General features: G+C 37.1%; 2 protein-coding genes and 1 long non-coding RNA gene across 3 annotated transcripts; all 3 read left to right on the top strand.

The window, feature by feature from the left end:
- Positions 1 to 186: 186 nt before the first annotated feature.
- LOC141602146 (zinc finger BED domain-containing protein DAYSLEEPER-like) lies at positions 187 to 1,383 on the top strand. Its single transcript, XM_074422456.1, has 4 exons — positions 187 to 368; positions 570 to 865; positions 926 to 1,248; positions 1,336 to 1,383. The coding sequence occupies exons 1-4, from the start codon at positions 187 to 189 to the stop codon at positions 1,381 to 1,383; spliced, it is 849 nt and encodes a 282-aa protein (XP_074278557.1).
- A 6,284-nt stretch (positions 1,384 to 7,667) lies between these two features.
- LOC141600395 (phosphatidylinositol 4-kinase beta 2-like) lies at positions 7,668 to 17,674 on the top strand. The gene is made up of 16 exons (XM_074420631.1): positions 7,668 to 9,857; positions 10,204 to 10,404; positions 10,499 to 10,547; positions 10,794 to 10,926; positions 11,065 to 11,494; positions 12,549 to 12,629; positions 12,814 to 12,936; positions 13,503 to 13,572; positions 13,916 to 14,013; positions 14,110 to 14,211; positions 15,410 to 15,463; positions 15,561 to 15,704; positions 15,842 to 15,895; positions 15,983 to 16,057; positions 16,365 to 16,448; positions 16,844 to 17,674. The coding sequence occupies exons 1-16, from the start codon at positions 8,349 to 8,351 to the stop codon at positions 16,943 to 16,945; spliced, it is 3,309 nt and encodes a 1,102-aa protein (XP_074276732.1). The 5' UTR covers positions 7,668 to 8,348; the 3' UTR covers positions 16,946 to 17,674.
- A 3,108-nt stretch (positions 17,675 to 20,782) lies between these two features.
- On the top strand, positions 20,783 to 21,952 carry LOC141598474 (uncharacterized). Its single transcript, XR_012523537.1, has 3 exons — positions 20,783 to 20,870; positions 21,092 to 21,160; positions 21,812 to 21,952. It is a non-coding gene; the product is annotated as an uncharacterized LOC141598474 (long non-coding RNA).
- The last annotated feature ends 3,963 nt before the right edge of the window (positions 21,953 to 25,915 follow it).

The following is a 25,915-nucleotide window of genomic DNA, read 5'->3' on the forward strand; positions in this document are numbered from 1 at the left end:
ACATAACTTGAACACCTTAAATAGCTTATCAATTTTTTTTTGTAGATTTTTAGTATTTCAGTTGATAATGCTTCAGCTAATGACACTTGCATTCAAGTTCTCAAGGACACTTTCTCTCTCACTAAAAGGTTGGTTTGTGATGGTAAGTTGTTCCATGTTCGTTGTTGTGCACATATTCTGAACATTATGGTACAACATGGTCTTAAAGAAGTGAAAACTATTATCACTAATGTTCATGAGAGTATTGATTATATTAATCAAAGTGATCTACGACTCAAAAATTTTACTGAACTTGTACAACAATTCAACCTTAAAGAAAGAAGACTGGTTCTTGAATGCAAGACTCGTTGGAAATCTACGTATGAAATGTTAGCTTGTGCAATAAAGTTCAAAAAGGTGTTTGCAAGGCTAGCTCAAGAAGATCATAATTATACTTATTGTCCTAGTCCTGAAGATTGAGTGAAAATTGAAAAATTGATCGAGATACTGGAAGTGTTTAATGATACGACCAACATTATATCAGGATCTGAATACCCTACTTCTAATTTGTTTTTGGCTGAAATTTATAGAATCAAAGTGTTGTTGGATACACAGTCCGACACTTCTGATGAATTCATTAAGAAATTAGTTAAAAATATGAAAGAAAGGTTTGATAAGTATTGGGGTCAATGTAATTTGCGTATGGCAATTGGAGCTGTGTTGGATCCTCGATTGAAAATGAAGGTTGTGGAGATTACTTTTCCAAAGATGTTCCCTTTTAATGTAGCTCGAGATAATGTCAATAAGGTAAGAGAGATCTTGTATGAGCTATATAAAGAATATATTACCATGTATTCTCCTACGGGGAAGAGTGATGAAACTGAAGGTAGCTCTTCTATCAGTATAAGGAGAAACACTTGAGGATTCTCTGAACTTTTACGAGCAGTGAGAAGTGAGGATACAATTGAGTCGAGGAAATCTGAAGTTGATGATTATCTTGACGAGGGGTGTTATGTTCCTCATGAGGATGAGTGTTTTGATGCCTTGGAGCGGTGGAAAGATAAATGCATGAAGTTTCGTATATTATATCGGCTGGCAGTTGATATCTTAGCTGTTCCCATTACCACTGTTGCGTCTGAGACGACGTTTAGTGCTGGTAGTCGAGTTATTGATCCTTATCGTGCTTCATTGAGTTCAGATGCAGTACAAATGTTGTTATGCACCGAAGATTGGTGTCGATCATTATATGGATTAAAACGAAAGAATAAGGTGATAAGTCTGAAAACAATCTGTATTTTATTTGGTTCATTTACTTTATTTTAGCTATTGTTTGATTTTTGAATGTTTTTTTTCCAGAACAAAAGCGAGGATCAACCTAAGGAAATTCGTCTCCCACTTCCATAGATTAAGTATTTAAGTGGAGGACATGGCTGTACATTATTTACACTTTTTATAGTACCAAAATTATTTGCCGGACTCGACTTGTTTATTTTTGTTATAAACTTATTTGTGTAATGTATATTTTTTAGGAGATGCGCTGAGACATATGAGGTCATAATGTATTTATCGTAGAAGATGAAGACGGGACGGGATATGAGAAGATTGAAGAGGCGATAAATGGTTTTGTTATGGATTATATAATTTTTATTTACGTTTTTAGTAGACTTTGTGGTGAATTATTGTTTTTGGTCAAAATAACGTAGCAAGACATTACGGAAATGTGTACTCAAACTATTAATTTATCATATTATAGCATGAGACTTGTTGGTTGTTAAAATTATAATACGTTAAAAATTTAAATGAATTCCTGGCTGTCACGAGCTATAATCCGAGAACCTCATGAGCCGAGCTCACGAGCCGAGCTCAAAATGAGCCCACGAGCCGAGCTCGAGTCAATTTGATCATGTCGAGCTCAAGCTCGAGCCTACCCATTTGAAGCTCGACAAGCTCGAGCTCGAGCTTGAGCCGAGCACACCTTCACACTTGTCGAGCTCGAGCCGAGCACCCATAGGCTCGCGCTCGACTCGACTCGTTTGCACCCCTAGTTGGGAGTCGCCATCAAGCAATTATGGGATGCCTGGAAACCGTTCGAATCTACTTTATACCTCGGTCAAACGAAGCACAAAGCAGTGCTTGACATAGGTACTAAGGATAATGACTCGTCCCTCTTTTAGCATCATATCGCCAGAATGACTCTCGTACATCCTGAATAAGGCCATCCACTATCCAAAGGTTCTGAGTAAGAGGTGATGGTACGTATTGGGAAGCTTTTCAATCGAACACTTAATCCCGCCCGCGGTAGCGGCCTCTACTAATCGATCTTGGTTGTTTAAGTGCAAAAGTTGATAAAACGGGTTTAATGCATGAATACGTATCCACAAGTTTAAACCTAACATGTGAGATTTTCTATGTCGGTTGTTTATCCAAATATCAAGTAATTGATGTCGAGTTGGATTTAAGCGTTGATTTGCATATAAAGATGGAAATTAAACATCCATTTACCAAGTTAGGTTTACGGTGCTTAACACTATCCATTTGTTTGAAAAAGAGTGTTTAAAATGTGAAATGAACTCGTCAATCTGATCCGTCATGTATTCGGCTTAACCGAAATCAATATCGTCCTAGACAAGTGCTGGAAATGAAACAGAAGCAGTGTCAGGCAAATTTAAGGCGCGAGCCTATGAGAGATGTAAAGGGGCTTCCCCTGGTTTTACAAAATATGAAGAATAAAAAGGCATTGGGGCGCGTGTGAGACGGTAGCCTAAGTGAGCCTTCTGAGTTTGCAAACAGTTCGTTAAAACCGTTTTAAAAGGTTCATTAAAACCGCTTTTTTAAAAATGTCGTTAAGACCGCTTTTATGTGGATGTTTTAATATGGTTTGCACGATGCGGGATATTTACCATTATGTCGGTAGTATTCCGTGTCGGGTTTAGGTTTGAAAGCTTGACATGAATAATTTTGTAAATAAAAAGTGTAAAATGTGTATGCTTGACCGTTTCGTCATCGTCCTCGAATTAAATCGACATGGCATATGTGCTAGTCAAGGGTGACATGTAATATGGTCAAGACAAAGGGGAAACAAAAATAAAATGAAAAGTGTTTGATATTAACTAATTATATTAAGTTCATTGCTTTGTAATTAGTCGATATTTATCATCGTACTCGGGATTAAACCAACATGGTATATGTGAACCAAGGATGATTATAAATATGACTAAAATGCTTGCAAATATGAATAAATGAGAAAAATGAAAGAAATAGGAGATAAAAATCTTCAAATCTTCATAGGTTTGTTATTAACCAACAATGTCATCGTTATAAGGGATAAAACCGTCATGGTATAAATAACCAAGGATAATTTTGGTAATGGTAAAAAACGTTTATCATAAAAAAGATTTGAAATGGTAAAAACCGTTTGAATAAAAGAAAGGAAAATGAAATAAAACATGAGGAATGATGAACTCAAACATTTTGAGTTATGACCTGAGAAGCCATATGAGGCGCTAGCTCCCAAGCGAGGCAACATGCCTCTGTCTCAGGCCAAAACTCGGTTTGGCTTGATTTTTCCGAGTTTTGAATCGTGTTATGCATGTTTTATGATGTTAAAATCATGAAAACGGTAAAGGGAACATGAAATAAGAGGATTAATTACACACTCATACTTACATGCTCGGTTGCTTGGCGAGAAATCGACAAAGGGTAAAACTTGTGAGTCCGAAAGCTCAATTTGAAAAACCGTTTTGTAAATATGGAGTGTTGCTTTGCTTTAGTGTGAGTGTAGTTGGTCAAAGTGGTAAGTCAAGTGTTTTAATGCACGATGATGGTACCAAACAATGTGTATGGTTCGTGTTTTCAATCGGTAGGTCGAAAACACGTGTCGGTTTTTTACTTTAGAAGTCGAGGTCTAGAATTTCTAGGGAGAAAGAAAGGGCGGACTCTCGCGACAGTGTAAATGATGGTGCTTGAAGGGTATTTATAGAGGAATGTGTGGTGTTGTGCATTTTGGGCGACATGGCCATACAAGCCACCCATTGAGGCGCGAGTATGTGGGTGACACAAGGGGCTTTCTTGTCCCTTTCGCAAATATGGAATTTGTGGTTTGTTCTATCTTAGGTTTTGTTGGATATGTTTAGCGGTTATTGTGTTTGCACCGTTTACAATAAGATGTGAGTGTTATTTGGGGTGGGTTTGTTGTGTTTGACTCGGGTTTGACTCATGTTGAGTCGGGATTTGAATTTTGAGTCGGTTTTTGGTCCGATGTCGGTTTTGACTCTAATTAGTGTCATTGTGACCCCGTCGTCATCCATAAAACACTCCAGGTATTTTATAAATTTTTAACATGTTTTTCATTTTACAAAATGTTTTTTAAGCTTTACGACACACAGTTATACAAACTGTCGATCAAATGTAGCGATTTCCAAAACATGTTGTAGTCTGATAATCATCGGGTGTTTGTTGGGGATTCCGCAGATATCGACTATCTACAGATGTCCAAGAGAAGGAACTCCTAGCTATTGTTCATTGCTTGCGGGGATAGAGACACTATCTCTTGAGATCGAAGTTCGTCGTCAAGACTGACAACACCGCAGCATCCCACTTCTTGACTCAACCCAAGCTCAACATTCGACAAGCTAGATGGCAGGAATTGTTAGCGGAGTTCGATGTGGAATTCGTTTACCGACCAGCTAGGCAGAACCAAAACGGACACGGACACGGACAAGTGAAAAGGCATCCCTTGAAATTTAGGACACGTGAGACGTTATTTAAATTAATAGTTATAATTAACGTACCATTTTATTTTTGTAAATGTATTTGATATTAAATATAAATTATTGACGGTAAAATTTGACTTTGACTCTAACTTATTCTCATTTCCCCTCAAACCCGTCTTCTAATCAATTTATTTCCGTCTTTCAATGTCTCATTCCTCGTTTATAGGTATCCGACACATTTAGGGTGTGTTTGGATAACAAAAGTGGAGGGAAAGGGAGGGGAGGGGGAAGGAGGGAAGGGAAAGGGAGAAAAGGAAAGGATGAGGGGAATGGGACCTATTGTGGGTGTTTGCTCATTTCCACCTCCACGGTGGTCTTGCCTATTCGAGAAGAGATTTTGATTAGGCTTGAGGAGGAAAAGTTGATCCCTCCAAAAGACTCCCCTTCAGTTTTTGAAAGATGGACCTCATTTGATATCCGAAGGGACAAAGGATCTTTTTAAATCTCCTACTCTTCCGAAGATTCTCCTTTCAAGAGTGTTTACCCTCCAAATCTTCCAATCTAAACTTTATGCCCTTGAGCGTGTACTATATGTATACAAAATATACAAGTTGTTATTGTGGATACAAGAGTCCGTGTTACCTAGCCAATCGGAAGTACAATTTTTAGATGAAATTCCAATCGATTGTATAAAGACAAAAAAGAAAGATTCAATTTGACGCGAAAATATGATTATTGTCCACCACCACGGTGGAACTATTTATGGGGTATTAGGTATCAAAATTTGGATATTTATAGATGCAAAATAATAATAGGACTTTACTTGTCTTTCTTTTTCGGTTTAAGATTTAAGAATGGAACAACTTCAACAAATGAGAGTTTTCGGTGGAACCGGTGAATCTATCGTGAAAGGTCAAAAGTGGTAAAGAACCTTTTTTTTATTGTCCGCTAAATGTAAATTTTCTTCTTCCGCATGTAGAAAAGGAATCAATAAATCAATTAAATTCCTCTTTTTGCACTGAATCAAGATGCCCGGTTCAAAGCCTCGCTCTCTTGGCCACAAATTAAGGATGATGTTATAGAGTATACAATGACCTGTCTCATTTTCCAGCAAGATAATGAAGAGAAACAGAAGCTGAGGGACTGCTAAATCCGTTGCCAGTGCCAACACGGCCATGAGAGAGTATCTCGATGGACTTCATATCTGGGTTACCGAAGGTAGGGGCGCTAAGTGTGATACTTGTCACTGTGGATCAATTCTCAAAATATGTGACTTCATTCCCCTTTCTAAGGCGTGTAGCGTTGAAGAAACAACTACGATGTTCTTCAGACATGTTGTGAAATATTGGGGGCTACCTCAAAGTATAGTCAGCGACCGAGACTCTCGCTTCACGGGACTATTTTGGGGAAAGTTGTTCAAGCTCATGGGTTTAAACCTCCCGATGTCCTCAAGTTACCATCCCCAAACGGATGGTCAGACTGAACGATTCAATAACATGTTGGAAGAGTACCTCAAACATTTTGTGGGGGAAACTCAAATGGAGTGGCCGAGACTCCTTGATGTTGTCTAATTCTGTTTTAATGTTCAAACGAGCTCCTCGTCCAATAAGTGCCCGTTTGAGCTTGATATAGGTCAACAACCGTTATTTCCTCCAACTGTTGCAGATACCTATGGGGGCCGGACAAAGAAAGCTCACGTGTTTGCCAAAGAATGGAACGTGAATGCCGAGATTGCGCGAGCTTACTTGGATAAAGCGTCTCGCCGCATAAAGAAGTGGGCAGATGAGAACCGAAGACGAAGAGAGTTTAAGGTAGGTGACATGGTCATGGTGAAGCTGAACAAAGAGCCGATGAGATTCCTCCTAGGACGAGACAAGCGACTGGTGCGAAAGTACAAAGGCCCTATCCAAGTGATCAAGCGGATCGGGGAAGTAGCATACAAGCTCGACCGCCTTGCCTGGATGGAGTGTCACCCTATCTCTCATGTGAGCTGCTTGAAACCCTACCATCCAGATCCAGAAGATCCCACTCGCAACAAAAGCAAGCATGCCAACATCCGTTCAAATCAACTTCCAGCCACATCAGCCGACTGAGCTAGCCATGCAGATTTCAAGCGTTGCCGAGGATGGCAACAAATTAGGTTGTGGAGAGTGTAAGGAGCCGCACAATTCAGCCGCATAATCCCTGAAATTGCGCGCGCGGTCCGTTCACTTCGAACCCTTAGATTTTATTTATGCACTTATGTATTTTCGTTTCTGTTTTTGGTTTCTATTAGTACTCCAAGACTGCTTTATATTCAGCCGCATAATCCCTGAAAACGTATCGCTATTATGCACTTTAATGTTTCTTGCTTCCAGATTTGTAATATCAAATTTCCTTTTTGGGGAGTACTAGTCAATCAATCTGCTTCCTACCCAAAAGCTTTCTTATAAACTCGTTGCTTGTATTCTTACAAATTGTTGCCTTCATTCTTACTAACAAGCATGCGTGTTTCGACCGATGATGATCGAGAATAGGATCCAGACACACGCAAATCGAGACCGATTACGAATGTACTAGTGGGCGATCCCTCACTAGTGCTTGACGCTCTCGCTTGCATTCTTGTCGTGAGATTAGACAAGAGTGCGCTCCACGTACTGACTCAATGTTCGGACCGTGACACCTAGGCACGAGTTTTTTTTTTTTGAATTTTAGAGTCGCGTCCCGCCCCGCCCTTACCCGGTCGTGCCGGACCCGGGTCATCTCGTTTTCTTCACTGTCCCGTGTCGTGCACGTGACGGATTCGTGTCGCCCGCCTTGGCCCGGCTCGAAATGCCCACTCTAGTTGATGAGGTTAATTTGTTGGAAAAAAAGGAAGATGAGTTAATTTTAGGTATTAAGTTTGCAAGAAAATAAAATTTTAGATATTACGTGTATAAGTTATCAATTTACCTAAAAAAATAAATTAATATGAGATTATTCAACCTAAAGAAGCATAAATTTGACTAAAAAGTTAGGCAAGGAAATTAAAGTGGGAATTTCCGTTAAAAAAACACAGATGCATGATGCATCATCTTCATCCTTGACACTTCCATGCCACATTTCCTCGAGATCCATCCACTAATTAATCCTTAAATCAAATTCAATCAAGTTTTAATCAAATCAAATTAAATTAAATTTGTTGGCCGTCAATCACGTCTCCCACACTTGCTTACTTGCAGGCGCACATTAGCACCAACCCCCCCTTTTCTTTTCAAATAATTTTCCACTCCCCCTTTTTTATTTTCCGCTAAATTTATTATTTTTGACTTTTCCTAAATTCTCTTTTCTCTCTCTTCTCCCTCGCCGGCGACTGTCTGACTTCTCGCCGGAATCTTACGTGTCCGGCGAACTCTCCGACGACCGTTTCTTTCCTCCGTAAGCTCCGATCTCTATTAACTTTCCTCGATTTGATATGATCACAGCTTATTTTAATCAGTAATCAACTAGTGTAACGTAATTAGTTGCGGATTAATCAGGATTAGCGATTCCCCTGGCGGAAATTAATGTCCGCCGGGGTTTAGGTTTGATCTGGCGTGATCATATGATCGATTTTTAGGGTTAGGGTTTGGAAAATGATGATTGTGATTTTGGGAATTTGACCGGCAAGGAAGGAGGGTGTAGTGTACTGTAGTCGATATGGTTCGATTATTAGGGATAACTATAGGAGAGGCGGATGAGTTTCCTAGGGAGATTACTAGGACTAACCCTATTACTAGTAGTGAAAGTGTAGGTGAGAATGGTTGGCTCATTCGCTTTTTCGATTCAGCTTTCTTTTGTGAATGGATTGCTGTTAGCTACTTGTACAAGCATGATCATCCCGGTGTTCGGGATTACTTGTGTAATCGAATGTATACGCTGCCCTTGACTGGAATTGAGGGTTACTTGTTTCAAATTTGTTATATGATGGTGCATAAGCCTAGTCCGTCCTTGGATAAGTTTGTGATTGATGTGTGTAGTAAGTCGCTTAAGATTGCGTTGAAGGTGCATTGGTTTTTGATGGCCGAGATTGAGGATTCCGATGATAATGAAGGGATTAGTAGGATACAAGAGAAGTGTCAGATAGCGGCTACTTTGATAGGAGAGTGGCCGCCTTTGATTAAGCCGCCTCAGAGTGAGGGGGTTGGTTCGGGGGCTAAGAATCAAATGATTAACAGGTTGCTTTCGTCTAAGCAACGGTTCTTGTCCTTGGGGTCCTCCCCACCGACACAAAGGTCGTTCTCTTTTTCTCCTTTGTCGGGGTCGAATATGGGAGATGCTAGTGGGAAGATGTCGCCTGATGAGAATAATAGGCTTTTTAAGAAGTTTATGCCTGGCCAAAAGGTTAAGGATGCTTTAATGTTCCGGAAGTCCGCTGAGAAGGATGATGATGACTCCGAGAAGGATGGTTTTTTCCGGAGGTTGCTGAAAGATGGCAAGGATGATGATGATGAGTTGACCGCCAGCTCAGAGGGGTTCTTTAAGCGACTGTTTCGCGATAGTAAGAGTGATTCTGAAGAGAGGTCGATTTCTCGATCCATAGACGATGATGAGAAAGAAAACTTCTTCAGAAAAATTATCAAGGAGGTATTTGATGACAAGAAAGATGGCAGCGAAAGAAATGATGAAGAAGATAAGGATGCGAGTAGGAAATCAGTGGATGATGAAGAGAAGGAAGGCTTTTTTAAGAAACTTTTTAAGGACAAGTTTGAGGACAGAAAGGATGGAAATGAGAGACATGAGGACGAAGAGAAAAATATCTCCAGGTTAGGTAAGGATGACGACAAAGAAGGTTTTTTCCGGAAGTTTTTTAAGGAGAAGTTTGATGATAAGAAGGATGGGATTGAGAGGAATGATGATGAAGAAGATGAGAAAGAGGGGTTTTTCCGCAAATTTTTTAAGGAGAAGTTTGATGACAGAAAGCATGTTCACGATGGCCTAAACGATGAAGACAAGGTTTTTGCCAATGGCGATGATGACGATTCTTCAGAGTTTCCACTATTCCGAAGGTTATTTCGTGTTCATCCAGAAGAAGTGAAGATCACGTCTCCAGATGCAAATGGTTTGGAAAGCAGTCCAGGGACAGAGAACTTCTTTCGTAAGCTTTTCCGTGATCGGGATAGATCTTTGGAGGATTCAGAGCTTTTTGGCCAGAAGAAACAGAAAGAGGTTAGTTAATGTTTTTGTGTGTTTTCTTCAGGTGAAACATAGAGGAATCTGTAGGTTCAATGAACATAAGATCGATATTTTTCTGTTATGTGTTTAACATGCGTCAACAATTGTGTTATCCTTTAGTGACTGATTAAGTTAATGTTTGTTTAGGAAAAATTGTTAATTCTGTGTCCTAATCGGGTCTTTCTGGGTTTTGGAGGCTGGAAGAATAATGTATCATTGTTCTAAAAAAAAAAAAATACTTGGTCAGAAGGAGCTATATTTCAATGTAGAGGTAGAAGTAATTTGTTCTTCAGTATTATGCTCTCACTTTCTCATTTATCTCACGTTGTGAATGTTGCAGAAACATTCTGGTACTGCAGGTTCACCGGGGAATTGGAATGAAAAAACTATTTCCAAGCCTCCACTTCCGAATAGTGCTGCATCCCAGTTTCGTAAAGGAGCTTATCACGAGTCGCTCGACTTTGTACACGCACTTTGTGAAACTTCCTATGGTTTAGTGGATGTTTTTCCAATGGAAGATCGTAAAAGTGCATTGCGAGAGGTGATTCATCATGTTATTCTTTATTCAGATGTACTTTCTGAATTGTTCCTTTTTTTTTGTATTCGCGTTATTTATAAGTGATTTCTCTTTTTAGTCCCTTGCAGAGATCAATGCCCATGTGGCTGAAGCACAAGCTAGTGGAGGTACAACTATAGACTGTTGTTAAGACAAAGCTATTTATTTGTTTTCCAAAATCATGTCAAAGTCTTGTATACTTGCATTTATTCCAAGCATCAATGTCCATTTTATTGTCTTTATAAAGGAATTTGCTCCTTGCCTGACCCCTCACCTGCAATACTTGGAAGTGTTGTAGACACTGGTTATTTGATTTTTTGAGTGGAGAGATGTGTTACGTTGACTGATGTGTCTGTGAATCATTTTATTGTCAGGTGTGTGCTTTCCTATAGGAAAAGGGGTTTATCGTGTGCTGAACATACCAGAAGATGAAGCAGTCCTTTTGAATTCGCGAGAGAAAGCACCTTATCTTATTTGTGTGGAGGTCTTGAAGTGTGAGACTCCAAGGTATTTGTTCTGCAGCATGTGTGTTAGTTTTTCTTTATTTTTAGTAGGGGAAGTTGGCAAAAGTTAGTATCCGGGGAGTTGGCTATGAATGTTTCTATGTTTCAGAAGTTAATGAGGATTAATTGGATTTTCTCCCAGTTATATCAAGGATACATCCAATGCCCAAAAATTATCCAAAGCAGGAATTCCTTTGGCAAATGGAGACGCATTATTGCCGAAGCCACCTCCCTGGGCCTATCCATTGGGTACTGCCCAAGAGGCTTACCGTATTGATGATGGAATGTCTAGATCAACGTCTCAAGCGATTGACCGAGCCATGGGCCAGTTTAAGGAGGCGAAAGTGAAATTTGTAAATGTCAACCTCTCAGTGGAGGAACACTGCTGTGATCATTCCTTCCACGGACAAAGTGATGTATTAAGAGTAGGGCATCAATATGATCTGGAATACGTGAGAGTTGTACTTACAGCTGATTCCAGGCTCAGATTAGAAGACATAGAGGATCAAGTGCCACCGCGTAAAAAAGAGCATCGCCGTGTCCCAAGCATGGTAGCTATGGAAGAAGTGAAGGTATGCTATTGCTGGTTTTGATTATCTCAGTACTAGATAGATGTTTGTTTCTTACCTGACCCAAGCTGTAGTATTTGTCTACTTCAACTGTCTAATCGATGCATGAGTGCATGACATATACACCTGGACTCTGGAGTGAGTTCCCGTTTTTTAGATTATTTCTGTATTACTGAATCTGTTAGAGGACTTGCGAAGTTGTGATCCTTTTGTTTATTTTAGCTGTAACTTTTATGCTTTATAACATAATAAAATATGACCTTTGTGTTTGTTGAAATTGTTATTGCCATTTACTTCCGACAACAAGTCTGCACTAGATTTATCCCCGAAGCGCAAGAAGAATTTTTCGGTTTTTTTGGGGTTCCTTTTACCTTTGCTTTCCGTGAATGTTAGATTTAATTCAATACTGATGACATAATGCCTATGATGTAATTGATGGGAAAACATTTCAGCGAATAGATGTTTTACGTTTCGCTGGAATATGGAGTTAATTTATTTGGTAAAGAATTTTGAATTTTCAACTACCTAATGGCAAAGTTCGGAACTATGAGATATTTGGAGTTTGGAGGGGTCAGTTGCCTTCCTCTTTTTGGTTATTTGGCTCAATTCTTCAACCACATCTTAATCGTCTTTACACACATAAGATTACCCATGATAGCTTGAGAGTTTAATCTTCTTGCTCTCTTTTGTATATGGGCTTCTCCTCCTTGTTGTCTTTTAGTACATGAGTGTCACTGCCTTGGTGACTTTTATTCGATGTTCTACATTACCTATAAACAAAATCCTAGAACAGCTTCTTAATCCATACCACCTCTTCCCGCATGTCTGCACCTATCATCTCTCATCTCAATTCATTGAATTGCTCACATTATATTCTACTTTCTACACCCACTATCTTTTCTTAAGTTCTGCATCATTTGTTTCTGCTGATTTTCTCATAGTCTCATGTTTGCCTTTATAGTAACACATTTTTTGAATGTAAACTTTGCTGTTGTAATTTCGTGATTCGGTTCTGAGTAAAATATTTTATTGCTACTTTTTGTTTTTTCTTACATAGGCTGCTGCTGCTAAAGGGGAAGCACCGCCTGGATTGCCTGTTAAGGGGCCTGGTCAGGATTCATCTGACGTGCAACATAAGGTTCTTACTGATAAGCATTCACTTTTCCCCCTAAGTGTTATTTAAATGTTTGAAGCAAGGGGTGTAGCTAAGAGCAAGATTTCATATTCGTGGCTGCGTCAGACCCTTTTATGGTGGGACCTATAATGGATATTGTAGAAGGTGTAGAAAGTAGTAGGTGTAATTATTCTTTGCCATCATGCAGGCTGCAAACGGTGGTCCTCCAAACCCCACAGATGCATTATCTGGTGAACTTTGGGAAGTGAAGAAGGAAAGAATACGTAAAGGTTCAGTTTATGGACAATTGCCTGGTTGGGATCTGAGCTCTGTAAGTGTTCAATATAAGTGTCTTCATAAATTTTACTGAGATGGCGCCCTTATCTCTCTTCCTCTATATAATCCGTCTTGTTCCTTTAGGGGTGATATATTTTATCGAGTGGCAAAAGGTGATACATGGTGATGGCCTGTTATCCAAGGATTCATTTTCAAGCCTGTACTCTATAGTACCTACTATCTGATAAATTATTCAATCATAGGAACTAGGAAATCTGGGCTGTAATTCTCATCATTCCGTTTGTGATATTTGCCATGAATTCTGTTTGGTTGTAGAACTTTGAAATATACTGATATAGGTGTTCTTTTTTTTTTTTTTTTTTTTTTTTTTTTTTTTTTTTGAGCGAAGGACTTGAGTGCTATTTTATTGATTTAGCACTGGAATTGACAAAGTAAACCATGTGCTATGCTGTCTGCTTGTCTGATGTTTCTGTGTGATTGCTTTGCGTGTGCGTCTGGGTGTGTTTGTATTTAATGAGGTATTCAAGATACCAATCACGTTGAATTCATGTTACACGGGCATTTAAAGTTCCAGTCCATTTTTTGTTTTGTTTTATGCAGGTCATTGTGAAAAGTGGTGATGATTGCAGGCAGGAGCATTTGGCTGTGCAACTTATATCTCACTTTTATGGTGTGTGTCCTGACCTCTTTGTTCCCTGGTACTTGTAAATTCTGCAGTGTAATAGTCATTTATTCATTCAAGATAGTGTATAGTGAGCACTTTTGTTTTGAAAGAAGTCTATAGTGTATACTAATGGTCTCCCTTTGGCTAATACTCTTGCTTATATGGTCCCAAATAATGTTTTGCATGCGATTGGAGATGAGATATTTAGAGATAACTGTACATCGAATGCTAAATGAGGAAGGGGAGGGGTTAGTGTCATTTTAGTATGTTTTTCTCATATTAGTGTGCCCTACAATCTAATTACAGCAAGTGGATTTCTCTTATTTGTGCTTGGGTTTAATTATTTCAGATATATTCCAAGAAGCTGGACTACCTTTATGGTTGCGCCCTTATGAGGTCTTAGTAACCTCATCTTATACAGCTCTCATTGAAACGATTCCAGACACGGTAACTAACTGTATTGGCTCGAGATACTGATGCTTTACTATTATAATGCATTAAGTGGAGAGATCATGGGTGCCAACCTTTTATCACTTTTTACAGGCCTCGATTCACTCAATCAAGAGTAGATATAATATTACGAGTTTGCGTGATTTTTTCAATGCAAAGTATCAGGAAAACTCTCCGAGTTTTAAACTTGCTCAGGTACATGCATGATTCTTGGTAATTTTATCGAACGTTCATTAGTTGGAATATAAGGATTTGCATTGTTTGGAGGATTCTGTGTGCTGCTGACCTTGCTGTGTCAACCATTTCTTTTTTTGTCAGAATACCAATTTGGATCATAGAATCTTACGATCCTACCATCCAATTAGTGATGACCGATCGCGATTCTATGTAGGATTTCAAGTTTGAGGGGTCTTACGATTCTGATCGTCTTAGAATGTTTAATATAAATCTTAACATGATTTTACGATCCTAGGCTTTATGATCCCATTATTTGGCTGTAATAAAGATATAGGTTTTTTTTTTTTTTCTTATTATACAATTCTAAATGTAACTTCAATTCATGTTTATAGAAAAGCATCCTATTAAGTTGAGCTATCTAATCGATAATCATAGAACAATCTTGTTCAATTTTGCGATTACTTGTGAACAAATAGCAATAGATTAGTGTTTTGAGTTTAATACATAAGGTTCTACTATATTTTTACAATACAATTATACGGAGTATTATTTTACTTAGTTTTACTTTGTAGTATCTTACGACAATGAGGTTCTCTACAATAGAAATGGCCAACTGAGGAAGAGAAATCTATCTTTGGGTGGCTGCTTGTGGCATCTATTCTTTAGCAACCTGCACTTGATTGCAGTCTTTATTTGCTTTTGTAAATTGTTTTAATTTGCGTAGGTAACTTGGTTAAGAATTTATCTGTTGGTGGTAGAAAATATCCAATCTTCCCTGATGTCAAAATCGGCGCTTATTTGATTGGCTTGGCTCAAGTTTATGGGTTGTTCGCATGTTCACAAAATTTCACTTAAATGCAGACATATCATAGCTAAAAAATTTGCAGTAGGGCATGTATAAAATTGGTTGTCACTTGTTTCTTAATCCATTGAGATTTTACTTTTTCTCTCTAAAGAAAGTATATTCCCTGGCTGGATGAGAGCCTTAAACATGAGTCCAAGACATGGATATGAATATATGATACAACATAATTCATAAATACCTTTTTTTTCCAGGCAAATTGAAAATGTATGACAGTATGAGTGAAACTACTGTTATGAGAAAATGCTGTGGTATACGTAGTTGGCACTTTTAACGTCAAAGATTGTGTGCATATTTGCATACCCTCTTCATGAGTCACGGACTTCACCATTATCTTCTTGTATTCTTTGGCAGAGGAACTTTGTGGAAAGCATGGCGGGCTACTCTCTTGTGTGCTACCTTCTGCAGGTGTCATTTCATTCATCAGATGTGAAGCTCTTGTAGTTGTGCTGTTTTTGATATCTGACTGATTTCTGAACTTATGATTCGTTCTTTTATCCCATAGATCAAAGATCGACACAATGGCAACCTTTTGTTAGATGAAGAGGGTCATATCATACATATTGACTTCGGATTCATGTTGTCAAACTCTCCTGGGGGGGTTAATTTTGAAAGTGCACCATTTAAATTGACCCGCGAGCTTCTAGAGGTATATTTCAAGCTACCGTGTTCCTGAGTTATTACAGTCACCTTTTGTCCTGTTTATTGAATTCCTCATGTTTTTTTCTGGGTTTCTAAATTTCAAATTTTCATATTTTCATTGCTTAAAAATTGCATTTGTTCTAGGTCATGGATTCTGACGCAGAGGGAGTTCCCAGTGAGTTTTTTGACTATTTTAAAGTAAGTAGAGCAATTATGGGTTTCATCTTTTGCAATCTTGACATGGGGTTATGTGGGATTATTCATAATGCAAAAACTTTGTAATAGGTTCTCTGTATTCAAGGTTTCCTTACCTGTCGCAAGCATGCAGAGCGCATTATCCTTCTAGTGGATATGCTGCAGGTTAGTATCAAATTAACCTTTTGCCTCCTATGCAATTTGATTGAACACACTAAACAGTAAGCCTACTTGTGCACTGCATATCAGAAAGATTCCGTCTTTCTGCAAGTATGTTTCTCAACAAACTTTGGAAAAAATTAATAGGAGTAATTTATTAACCGGATCCAGAGCCTTTACAGAAGAATCTTTTTTATTTTTGGTTTGGAATGCAATGGAGAATCGTTTTTTTTTTTTAAAAACGCTTATAACTTACAGTTTGTAGTTATCATGATGCTAGCTCTAATTACTAAAATCTCGATATCTGATTCAGGATTCTGGATTTCCGTGCTTTAAAGGGGGCCAGCGAACCATACAGAATCTGAGGAAAAGATTCCACTTGAGTCTCACGGAAGAGGTTTTTTTTACTTCTCAACTCCTTGTCATGTATTCATCTTCCGTGAATAAACTTTCCGTTTTTTTTTGCATAAAAAATATGGAACATAATAACATTTGGATAAAATTGCGAGTTGATGAAAGATATGGGGTGTCAAATTATAATGATCGCTAATAATATGTAGCAAGGAAAAACAAGATTCCTAGTTGGAAGCTTATCAGTGCACACTTCAAATTGGAACCTGGGAAGTTTATTAATGGTCAAAGCTGCAGACAGAGTAGTTTAACAGGGCAAATCATGTAAAAGTAATTAGGAAGAGGATCCTTTTTACAATGAACTAGTGTAAGACTGCTTTACGCAAATATTTTTGGGAGTTTAACGTTGCTTTTCATAAATGTGCTATCTGTTTGTTGCAGCAATGTGTCTCTTTGGTCCTGTCATTAATAAGCAGCAGCTTAGATGCATGGAGGACAAGGCAGTATGACTACTATCAAAGAGTTTTGAATGGGATTTTGTAATATTAACATTTGCTGGACTTGTCGACAATATTACCAGTTCAAGTATTGAAAAGTGGGCATGTGCCTCTTTAGCCAAGTACCATGGCTTTTGACTTTTTCGGTTCCAGAGCTTGGATGAAGAACAGAAGGTATCAGGCAGGTCTAACTTGTCATAACTTGTCAACTGATTTTTGGAGATATGAGACATTGTAATTGTATCGGCTTAAATACTTGTGGATGTGGTCACTTGAGGGGGATGGATTTATGTGAGCTTTTTTGGCGGTTGCCGCTTTGAATCAGGGAGGAGTACGCAAATCCTCACTACTTGTCGGAGCTGTTGACTCTGTAAATAGCGATTCGGAGGAAAGAGGCTCATCTTACGTTTGGAGTAATTGCCCTGAACCAATGCCCAATTTGTACATTTTGAAACACTCATGTATCGGAATTGAACCTGCTGACTGCTTGCATATATGATGCCAACAATGGCCAGGAATAGCACGGGCTGCGTATCTTGAGTGTTTTTGTGCATAATTTTCTATTCACTTTGTTTGTTCATTTTGTAATGACAATTTTTTAAGCTGATTTTTAGACACCTTGATCTAGCAAGGTGAACCGCCTTGTATCTACCAGGATGTTGAGGTGTCGTCTTTGGTTGTGTTTTTGCTTCTATATTTACCCTGTATGTTTGATGTTTATGCAACAAGACTAGTCATCCCCTTTGGGTGTGATGATGGAGTTGTTCGCTGCGTTTATTGACGCGCCCGTCTTTTTTTTTTTTTGACAGCCGTAAAGGAAGAGTTGTACTGTTATAGCTGTTTTTTTTTCCCTTTCTCGCCATCCGGTTAAGGCAATTTATTAAATGTGATGCGAGACCTTATTGTTTTCCTTAACTCAAGTACCTTGTTGCACTAATTACACCTTGTACTTAGGGATGGCAGTGGGTCGGGGACCCAACCCAGACCCTGAGGTCGGACCCTAATGGGTTGGGTATGGGTCTCATTTTTTGACCTAATGGGTATGGGTCTCATTTTTTGACCCAATGGGTATGGGCTGGGTATGGGTCTTAAGAAAATATTTCGTGTCCGGGTCTCATATTCGACCCTTGGACCCTTTATTAAAAAAAGAAAAAAAAATCATAACTTCTCTGAATTCATATTGGCAGACCGTAGAAACCAAAGCAACTAAAGTCTCTTTCTCTTCCCTCATCTCATAAAGTGATAAAACCTAACCAAAGTCTTCTAACAATACCACCAACTAAAGTCTCTTTCTCTTCCCTCATCCCATAAAATGATAAAATCCAACCAAACTCTTCTAACAATACCACAACTCCACCACTGACACAAGGAAACCACCACCACATCACTGATACGCGACTGACAACCATCTCTCTAATAGGCAGCGACCGACAACCACCATTAAGGGCAGCCAGCGACGGTCAGATGGAGACGGCTATCAAGTACGGTATTAATTTTAGGGTTCCGAGTTTGATTCTTTCACATGTATTTGGAGGTAAAATTAATTTAGGTCTTTTTTGTCTTTCTTAATCTCTTTGGTATATATATTGGATTTGCTAGTGTACAATAGAGATTAATAAACTCATAATGTTAAAGTACTATGAATTTATTTTAATATTATAGACCCCATAGCTGTTAATCCTGCTATTAAAGTGGCTGAAACTCGGACCCGCGGGTAGACTCAGACCTGAACCTTACCCATAGGGTCCGGGTATGGGTCCTCAAATTTTAGACCCTTGCAGGTCTGGGTCGAGTACGGGTCCAAAGGGAAAATCTCGGGTCCGGATCCGGGTCTGAGTGAACCCTACCCAAACCCTACCCATTGTCATCCCTACTTCTACTTAGTGAGTGTATGGCATGTTTGTAACGTGAAAATGGTGCATACTTCTCTCCCTTCAGCATTCAGCCATACACTAAGCTAGCAGTTAGGCCCTGTTCTTTTGGACTTGAAGTCACTTAATTTCAGTTTAATTCAGATCCTATAAGTTCAGTTTAGATTCTATAAGTTGATTCGAGATCCTATAAGTTGATTCGATTCGAGATCCTATAAGTTCGATTCGATTCGAGATCCAATAAGTTCGATTCAGATCCTATAAGTTGATTCGATTCGATTGAGATCCTATAAGTTGATTGATTCGAGATCCTATAAGTTCGGTTCAGATCCTATAAATTCAGTTCAGAAAAATTCAGATCCTATAAATTTAGTTTAGAAAAGCTATATACGGAGTATTATTTTTAAAGACCGATATAAAAACATTTGACATTAATTAAATTATTCGATACATACATTATTATTTAAAAAAAAATCACTGTTCTCATTAATAATTTCAGCGTCATAATAGATTTGGGCATGTTTGATAAAAAGCGGAATAAGGCCATGTATTAGGTACGAAACAAAGTCAAAAACATTTAGCGAGGTAATGGATCCGTTGTTGAGAGTGGTAGTGAAGATGAAAGTGACGAGGATTATGATAATATGGAAATAAATGATTAGAAAAAAAGATATAATATGTGATTTATTTGTTATCGTAATGTAATCGTAGTATAATGTATGAACAAACCAATACATATAAAGAGGAAATTTTTTATTATTTTACCTTGTGTTTTACACTAATTTTTCTTTTATCAATGTTCTCTCTTGGCAAGTAATAATAATAATAGTAATAGTAATAGTAATAGTAATAGTAATAGTAATAATAGTAATAGTTAAGTTAAATAAAATAAAATAAAATAAATTTAAGTTAAGTTCGGTTCCTATAAGTTCAGTTCAGAAAAGTTCAGATCTTATAAGTTCAGTTCAGTTCAGATCCTATAAGTTCAGTTCAGTTCAGATCCTATAAGTTCAGATCAGTTCAGATCCTATAAGTTCAGATCAGTTCAGATCCTATAAGTTCAGTTCAGATCCTATAAGTTCAGTTCAGTTCAGTTCAGATCTTATAAGTTCAGTTCAGTTCAGATCCTATAAGTTTCAGTCCAAAAGAACAAGGCCTTACTGAGTGTTAATGTGGTATGCTAAATGAACAAGTCTATTGTAAAACCGATTTACACCACCACATCGTAAACCAATTTACAAAATACCTTGATACTAGACTTGTTAAACGGGGTGGGTGGGTCGCTGGTTGTCATGTGGGTCGGGTCTACATACTGGTTGGATCATACGGGTTGCTGGTCGGATTAGGGTTAGAAAATTGGCAAAAGAATAATGTACATTGCCCTTTTTCTACTATTTTTTAATCGATTTTTTTTTGAAAATTCACATATTTATATTTTAATTATAGGGTTATTTAATATGAATACTCTAAACTATTAAGTCCTCAAATTACTCTAAACTTTAATTTAACTAGCATTATACCCAATTATTACCCTCATTGTCATATAATAGAATAGGTGGAAGGGCTACCGGTTTAGTAGGTTACCTTTCTTGTGACCCTTCTTTTTTTCAGTCTAAAAAACTGTAATACCCCTCATATTCTATGGTTATAGGACTCTTTGTGTGTGTGTAAAGTAAAAGGTAGACTATGATCGCTTGTTTTAGGGGCATTTTCAAACGGTCATATCAAGAGTTTTAGAGCTTCGTTGAGGATGATTCAACTTGGAGGTGAAAGCTTATGGTCTTAGCTTTCCAACTCATGGTCACAAGCTTAATTCCGATAAGTAACGAGGAAATGACAGTTGTTTGAAAATTAGTGCGCAAAGCTGAACTTGCTGAGTAGGACACGCGCTAATTAGTTTCCTAATTCCACTCTTTCCTAAATCGATTCTAATATTATTATATTAATCCTAAACTAACCTAGCTCAACCCTATCCCTATATATATACTTCCATCACCTATCACCTTATATTCTATTGCTCACAATTACAAAACACAAAACATAGAGAGGGGAAGAGAAGAACACTAGATATATAAGAAGCCTTTTCATCTTTCATCTACCGTAAGTTTCTAATCTCGTTTTAATCAATTGTTTACTTATGTAATTTTGACCCTTGACCACCATGGACCGTTGACCACCCTTAACCCCGCTGTTGACCAACTTGACCGAGGGTTTGACCGTGCGGTTTGAGGGTGATTTTGGGTGATTTTGGGGTAGATTCTTGTCTTAATCATTACTGTATTGATAGATTAGTAATTGTATGCATATTATATGATGCTTAGGTGGAGAATTCGTTGAGGACCGCTTCTATTTGATCTTTAATTGTTTTATTTTGGAAGAATTGCGAAAAGGTAGGAAATCTACTCAACACGCTTGTTTATTTAATTAATTGGTTAATCGGTTTATGCAAGATGAATTATGTTGATGGTTGTTACAAGATGGGTGGTTGTTACGGGAATTACTTTTAGTTGGATGTCTTATGAGCATGTTGTGTTTATCATTCTATCGTGTTATTGGAATTGGCATGATTATTATCATGAGATTGGTATTGTGATTATATTCTATGAACATTAATGGAAGGATGGTGTTGGAGTTGTGAGTTGTGCATAGTAAGAGAGATTGCTATTGCCAAGTGAGCATGGTACGTAAGTACTACTGCCAGACAGTTGTGCATAGCACGGAGAGTGCCACTGCCAATTGTGCATAGTACGGAGGGTACTACTGCCAGTTGAGCATGGTACGAAAGTACTACTGCCAGATAGTTGTGCATAGCACGGTGTTGAGGGAGTTGTGCTACTTCCAGTGATGTCAGTGATTTTTATGCAGTATGGTTGGAGGCGGTGATGATGGTTCATGGTCAGTTGGTTGAGCAACTACTGTTGTTTATTTGTTTGTTTAATTATTCGTTTGGGCTAATATTGCTGTTTAGATATTCCTACTTAACCGTTTAGTTGACAGTGTATTCTTTAAACACCTGTGATGAACCAATTATTGGAGAGCAGATTGACTGACAGGTAGTTGAGATTAGCTGACTTGAGAGCATTGGGATGTGAGCCAGACCTGGACTGTAGCTGTTATCTAGATCACTTTAGTTTGACTTAACCTTACTTATGTAATTTATTTATTTATTTCCACTGCGTAGTAAATTGTATTATTATAGTTCAATTTAATCAGATTGACAATTGTAATAAGACCTTTAATGGTTATTTTATATAAAGTACTTTGATTTCTTATCTTTGTTATTCACTGTCTCGGGAAACTGAGATGGTAACAGTCTTATTTACTTGGGAGGCCTAGCTAAAGGCTCCTGAATAAATGAGGGTGTTACAAAGTGTTATCAGAGCGAACGATCTTGTGGCCTAAACAAATGAATCTAATTAACTTAGGATGTGTCTAAATAAAATGAACCCCGGGTAGAAACTATTAGGAGCCCCTCTTAGTGCGGTTAAGAAGGCGCCCTTAATTCGTACCATGGTCCTCTCAGTTTTGAACCGCTCACCTCGGAAAAGGATAAAAGAGAGTGGGATAGTTAGAAAGGAGGTTGTATTTTTGTAAGGGTCAATAGTTGTTTTAAGTTAGAAATTTCTAACCTTGCTGCAGGATGCGGGATTGAGTTAAGTACATTGTGATGACAGTGAAATCGGACTAGGGCCGTGTGATGTGGTTAATTGTGGTGTATAATTTTTCACGATTGGATTATCATATGAACTATCTCGTAAATTTATTTATCGAATGGATTTACATATGAGTAAGAATATGTTTAATATAGTTAATTGGATGTTTTAAATGTGTGGATGAGTATGTTAAGTGAATTAGAAATTTCCAGGTCTATTGATATGCGGAATGTGTTGCCCCGAAACCATGTTTAATTAGTTATTGTTATTTAGCGATAAAGATATCAGTTTAATGTTATGTGGTAAGGGTGAGGAATTTAAAGGAGTTAAAAATTCGTGAGAGGGGTATGTTATAATTGGATGGAAGGGAATTTTACTTTATGAGCTTTATTTTTTTTAGGGCGATTTGCATACTACTACCTATTAAAGTCATAAATTTTTAAATTACTACCTAATATACCTATTTTTGCAAAATACTATCTAAAACCCTACAACTAAATACATTCTACTACTAATTTGACGGAAAATGGGTATTTGCTACTAATAAGTCGTCTGAGCTTACCCATCTAATGTTTTATGACTATTTTACCCTCACTTAACACTCTCCAATAATTACCCACCCTCACTCATCAGTTAATCTAAACTTACCCAAAAATACTCATCCTCTTAACTTCTCATTGTGAATCAAAATTACAGCCTCCATTAATCGCCAAAATCCATAGTTTTTCACCATTATCATCATCATGGATCATCTATCTGTCAGTGACTCAAGTATAGCTTCTATTCCTTAATTTGAAACCCTGACTTTATAATGAACACTATTATTGGTAATATTTTGGGGGTTTTTTGTTGTTTGATGATTAATGGTATAAAATTTGTGTTTTTTTATACTTGATGTATACATTGTTGAATTTGTTGTTGATTAATCACACGTATTTTTATATTGTTGATTGTAGGATGTCAATGAGCATTGTGAGTGAGAGTGTTTTGAGGACATCAATGCCCAGATCTACAAGAACAAAATCCAGAAAAGAGAAAAGAAAAATGTTAAGGGACGATTAATTGAGGAGGGGAAAAATGGTTTAATAAAGAGAATTATGGAGGAAAATAAAGGATTTGATTAGTTAAGGTTAAAAGGTTAGAATTATTAAGGGTAGTATGGGTATAAATTTAGGGTAAAAATATAAGGAGGGGGAAGTCATGTGAGTTTTGCACTTTAAGTTGTGTTTTGCGTCCAATTGGTAGTAGTCTGAGTATAATTGTAATTTTGTAGGTAGTAGTTTGCATAAGTAAGCATATTATGTAGTAATTTAAAAAATCCCGACTATAATAGGTAGTATATTGCCATTTTTCCTTTTTTTTATGCCAAAGTATGTAATTTTAGATGGTTGGTGTGCTTAGAAATTTGGGTTGTTAAGAGACAACTTTAGGGTTTATGTTCGTTGAGAGTTAACAAGATGAGGTAAACAATTTGGCTTTTGGGAGTTGTTAATAATGGGTATGATAACTAAAATGAAGTGTCGATGGTTAATTGAATTTTATGGTGGTAAAAAAGGATTGAATAATGCATGAATGTAAATTTGAATGATATGTTAGATAAGAGAGAAAATAATTGAAGTATGTTTGGGGAAAAACTATTATTATGCATTGTTGGGATTTAGATAAAGAGCAGAGAGAAAATATTCGAGCCTTGAAGATTAAATAGTAAGAGTAGTGACTTGGACTATTAGGTGGTTTAATATGAGTAAGGTAAATATGAAGACTAATGTGACCTTATGGATTGTTGACATTGATTGATGTTAATTCATATGGTGTATTTGGATTAAAAAGGATAAGAATGTTATTATTTGAAAGATTGACATTAATTGTATAAGAAATTGTTATGAATACATGAAATTGAGGAAAAAGGAGTATGGATGGAACTTAGTGCAAATGATGGTATGAACTGTTGGGGTTTTTTGGTACAAATAATATAAAATACAAAGACACAATATTTTTGTTATGGACTTAACCACATCCCAACTTGTATTATTATTTTTAAACCTTAACAATAACACAAATTCTTATTTATTTGACGAAGCTTTTTTCCGTCTGAAATAAGACCGAAAAAATGTTGCCATTTTTTAGGAGAATGTAACCATTTAATCCTAAAATGTTAACATTAAAGGTGTCACTTTTTACCCTAAAAATGTTTGTGAAAAATAATGGTAACATGTTATCAGAAAATAACAACATTTTATTGTAAAATGACAACATGTTGCCCGTCTTATTTCAGACGAGAAACAACCATCTGAAGCAAGACGCGCTGTAACAATAATACAATCTCAATCCTCCAACACTTAGCTACTAGCTAAGATTTCCAACTATGCTTAACTCGGGATATTAAGCATACACTCTCTTACTAATCCAACATGACTTATGACCCTTATTTATATAAGTTCCTAAGTCCTAACTTATCTAGTAACATTAAGAGCCTTTAACATCTTTGTTGGACCATATAGATATATGATTAGTTTTGATAATGACAAGTATGTACTTTATATTATATATACTCTTACTTGTAATCGTTTGTTCAGTCTTTAATAGATTGATTAAAGTTTACAATTTGAGCAAGTAATGTTATAGCAATCTTGGCTATAACATTGAAGATTTGTGAAGCATCGTTCAAGTAATGTTATAGCAGCTTGAGTTATAACATTGAAGATTCTTAAAGCGTCATAGTAAAGAATAACAAGTTTCAAGTATGATGATCACTCAAGCAAAAGGCTCGATCAAGTCTATAACAAGCTCAAGATGAAGAGCTTATGATCAAGATAAAGAGAAGATCCTACCACTGAAGATCTTCAGGAAGATTAGCTAGTATAAGACTTCATCTAATAACGGTATCTTAAGAAGTAATATTGGAAAGGTAAAGTTATAGCTATTTCACCTATAACTTTACTTACCAAACTTAAGGTTATAGCCATTCCTACTATAACCTTGGGTTGTATTTTAAGGCACGATTTTAATAGTTTTAAAATCATTTTTCAAAAGATAAAATTCTTCAAGAAAGTTTCGAAATCATGTGTGTAATTGATAGAGATGAAATACGGTTTGTTTAGAGTGAATAATTTATGATATCCTATTGGTTAGTAAAACGGCTTGTTAGTCGTCATGCTACCTAGGGTTTGCTAAATTATCTAAACCTAACCCTAATCTACTCCTTGATATTTTGACCTAGGGTTTCGGCTAAGGCGGCCTTATGAGCCGTGTGTAGGCCGAACTTACTCTCTATGCAAGTAAATACCATTAGGTCAAATTTATAATATATTGCCATAAGATATTTTCATATCTTATCAATTATATTAGATTTACCTTATTTACTTAATTAAAATATTTGGTAGATAAAATTAAAGAGAGATAAGATTTTTTTCTTTTGAAACAATCTATCTTGCCTCACGACACACTAGGGTTTCGACCAAAACCTAGTTTTCTCTCTTCTACTATATATAC

The sequence above is a fragment of the Silene latifolia genome, chromosome 9 (genome assembly GCF_048544455.1).
Source record: "Silene latifolia isolate original U9 population chromosome 9, ASM4854445v1, whole genome shotgun sequence".
Taxonomy (NCBI): domain Eukaryota; kingdom Viridiplantae; phylum Streptophyta; class Magnoliopsida; order Caryophyllales; family Caryophyllaceae; genus Silene; species Silene latifolia.

Excerpts from the sequence above, each read along its gene's own strand:
- LOC141602146 (XM_074422456.1), top strand. The coding sequence starts at position 187 with ATGGTACAACATGGTCTTAAAGAAGTGAAAACTATTATCACTAATGTT. Across the intron at positions 866-925 it reads GAAGAGTGATGAAACTGAAG|TGAGAAGTGAGGATACAATT; the intron begins GTAGCTCTTCTA and ends TTTTACGAGCAG. Across the intron at positions 1,249-1,335 it reads GATTAAAACGAAAGAATAAG|AACAAAAGCGAGGATCAACC; the intron begins GTGATAAGTCTG and ends TTTTTTTTCCAG.
- LOC141600395 (XM_074420631.1), top strand. The coding sequence starts at position 8,349 with ATGGTTCGATTATTAGGGATAACTATAGGAGAGGCGGATGAGTTTCCT. Across the intron at positions 10,548-10,793 it reads TGAAGCACAAGCTAGTGGAG|GTGTGTGCTTTCCTATAGGA; the intron begins GTACAACTATAG and ends TTTTATTGTCAG. Across the intron at positions 14,212-15,409 it reads CGAGTTTTAAACTTGCTCAG|AGGAACTTTGTGGAAAGCAT; the intron begins GTACATGCATGA and ends ATTCTTTGGCAG.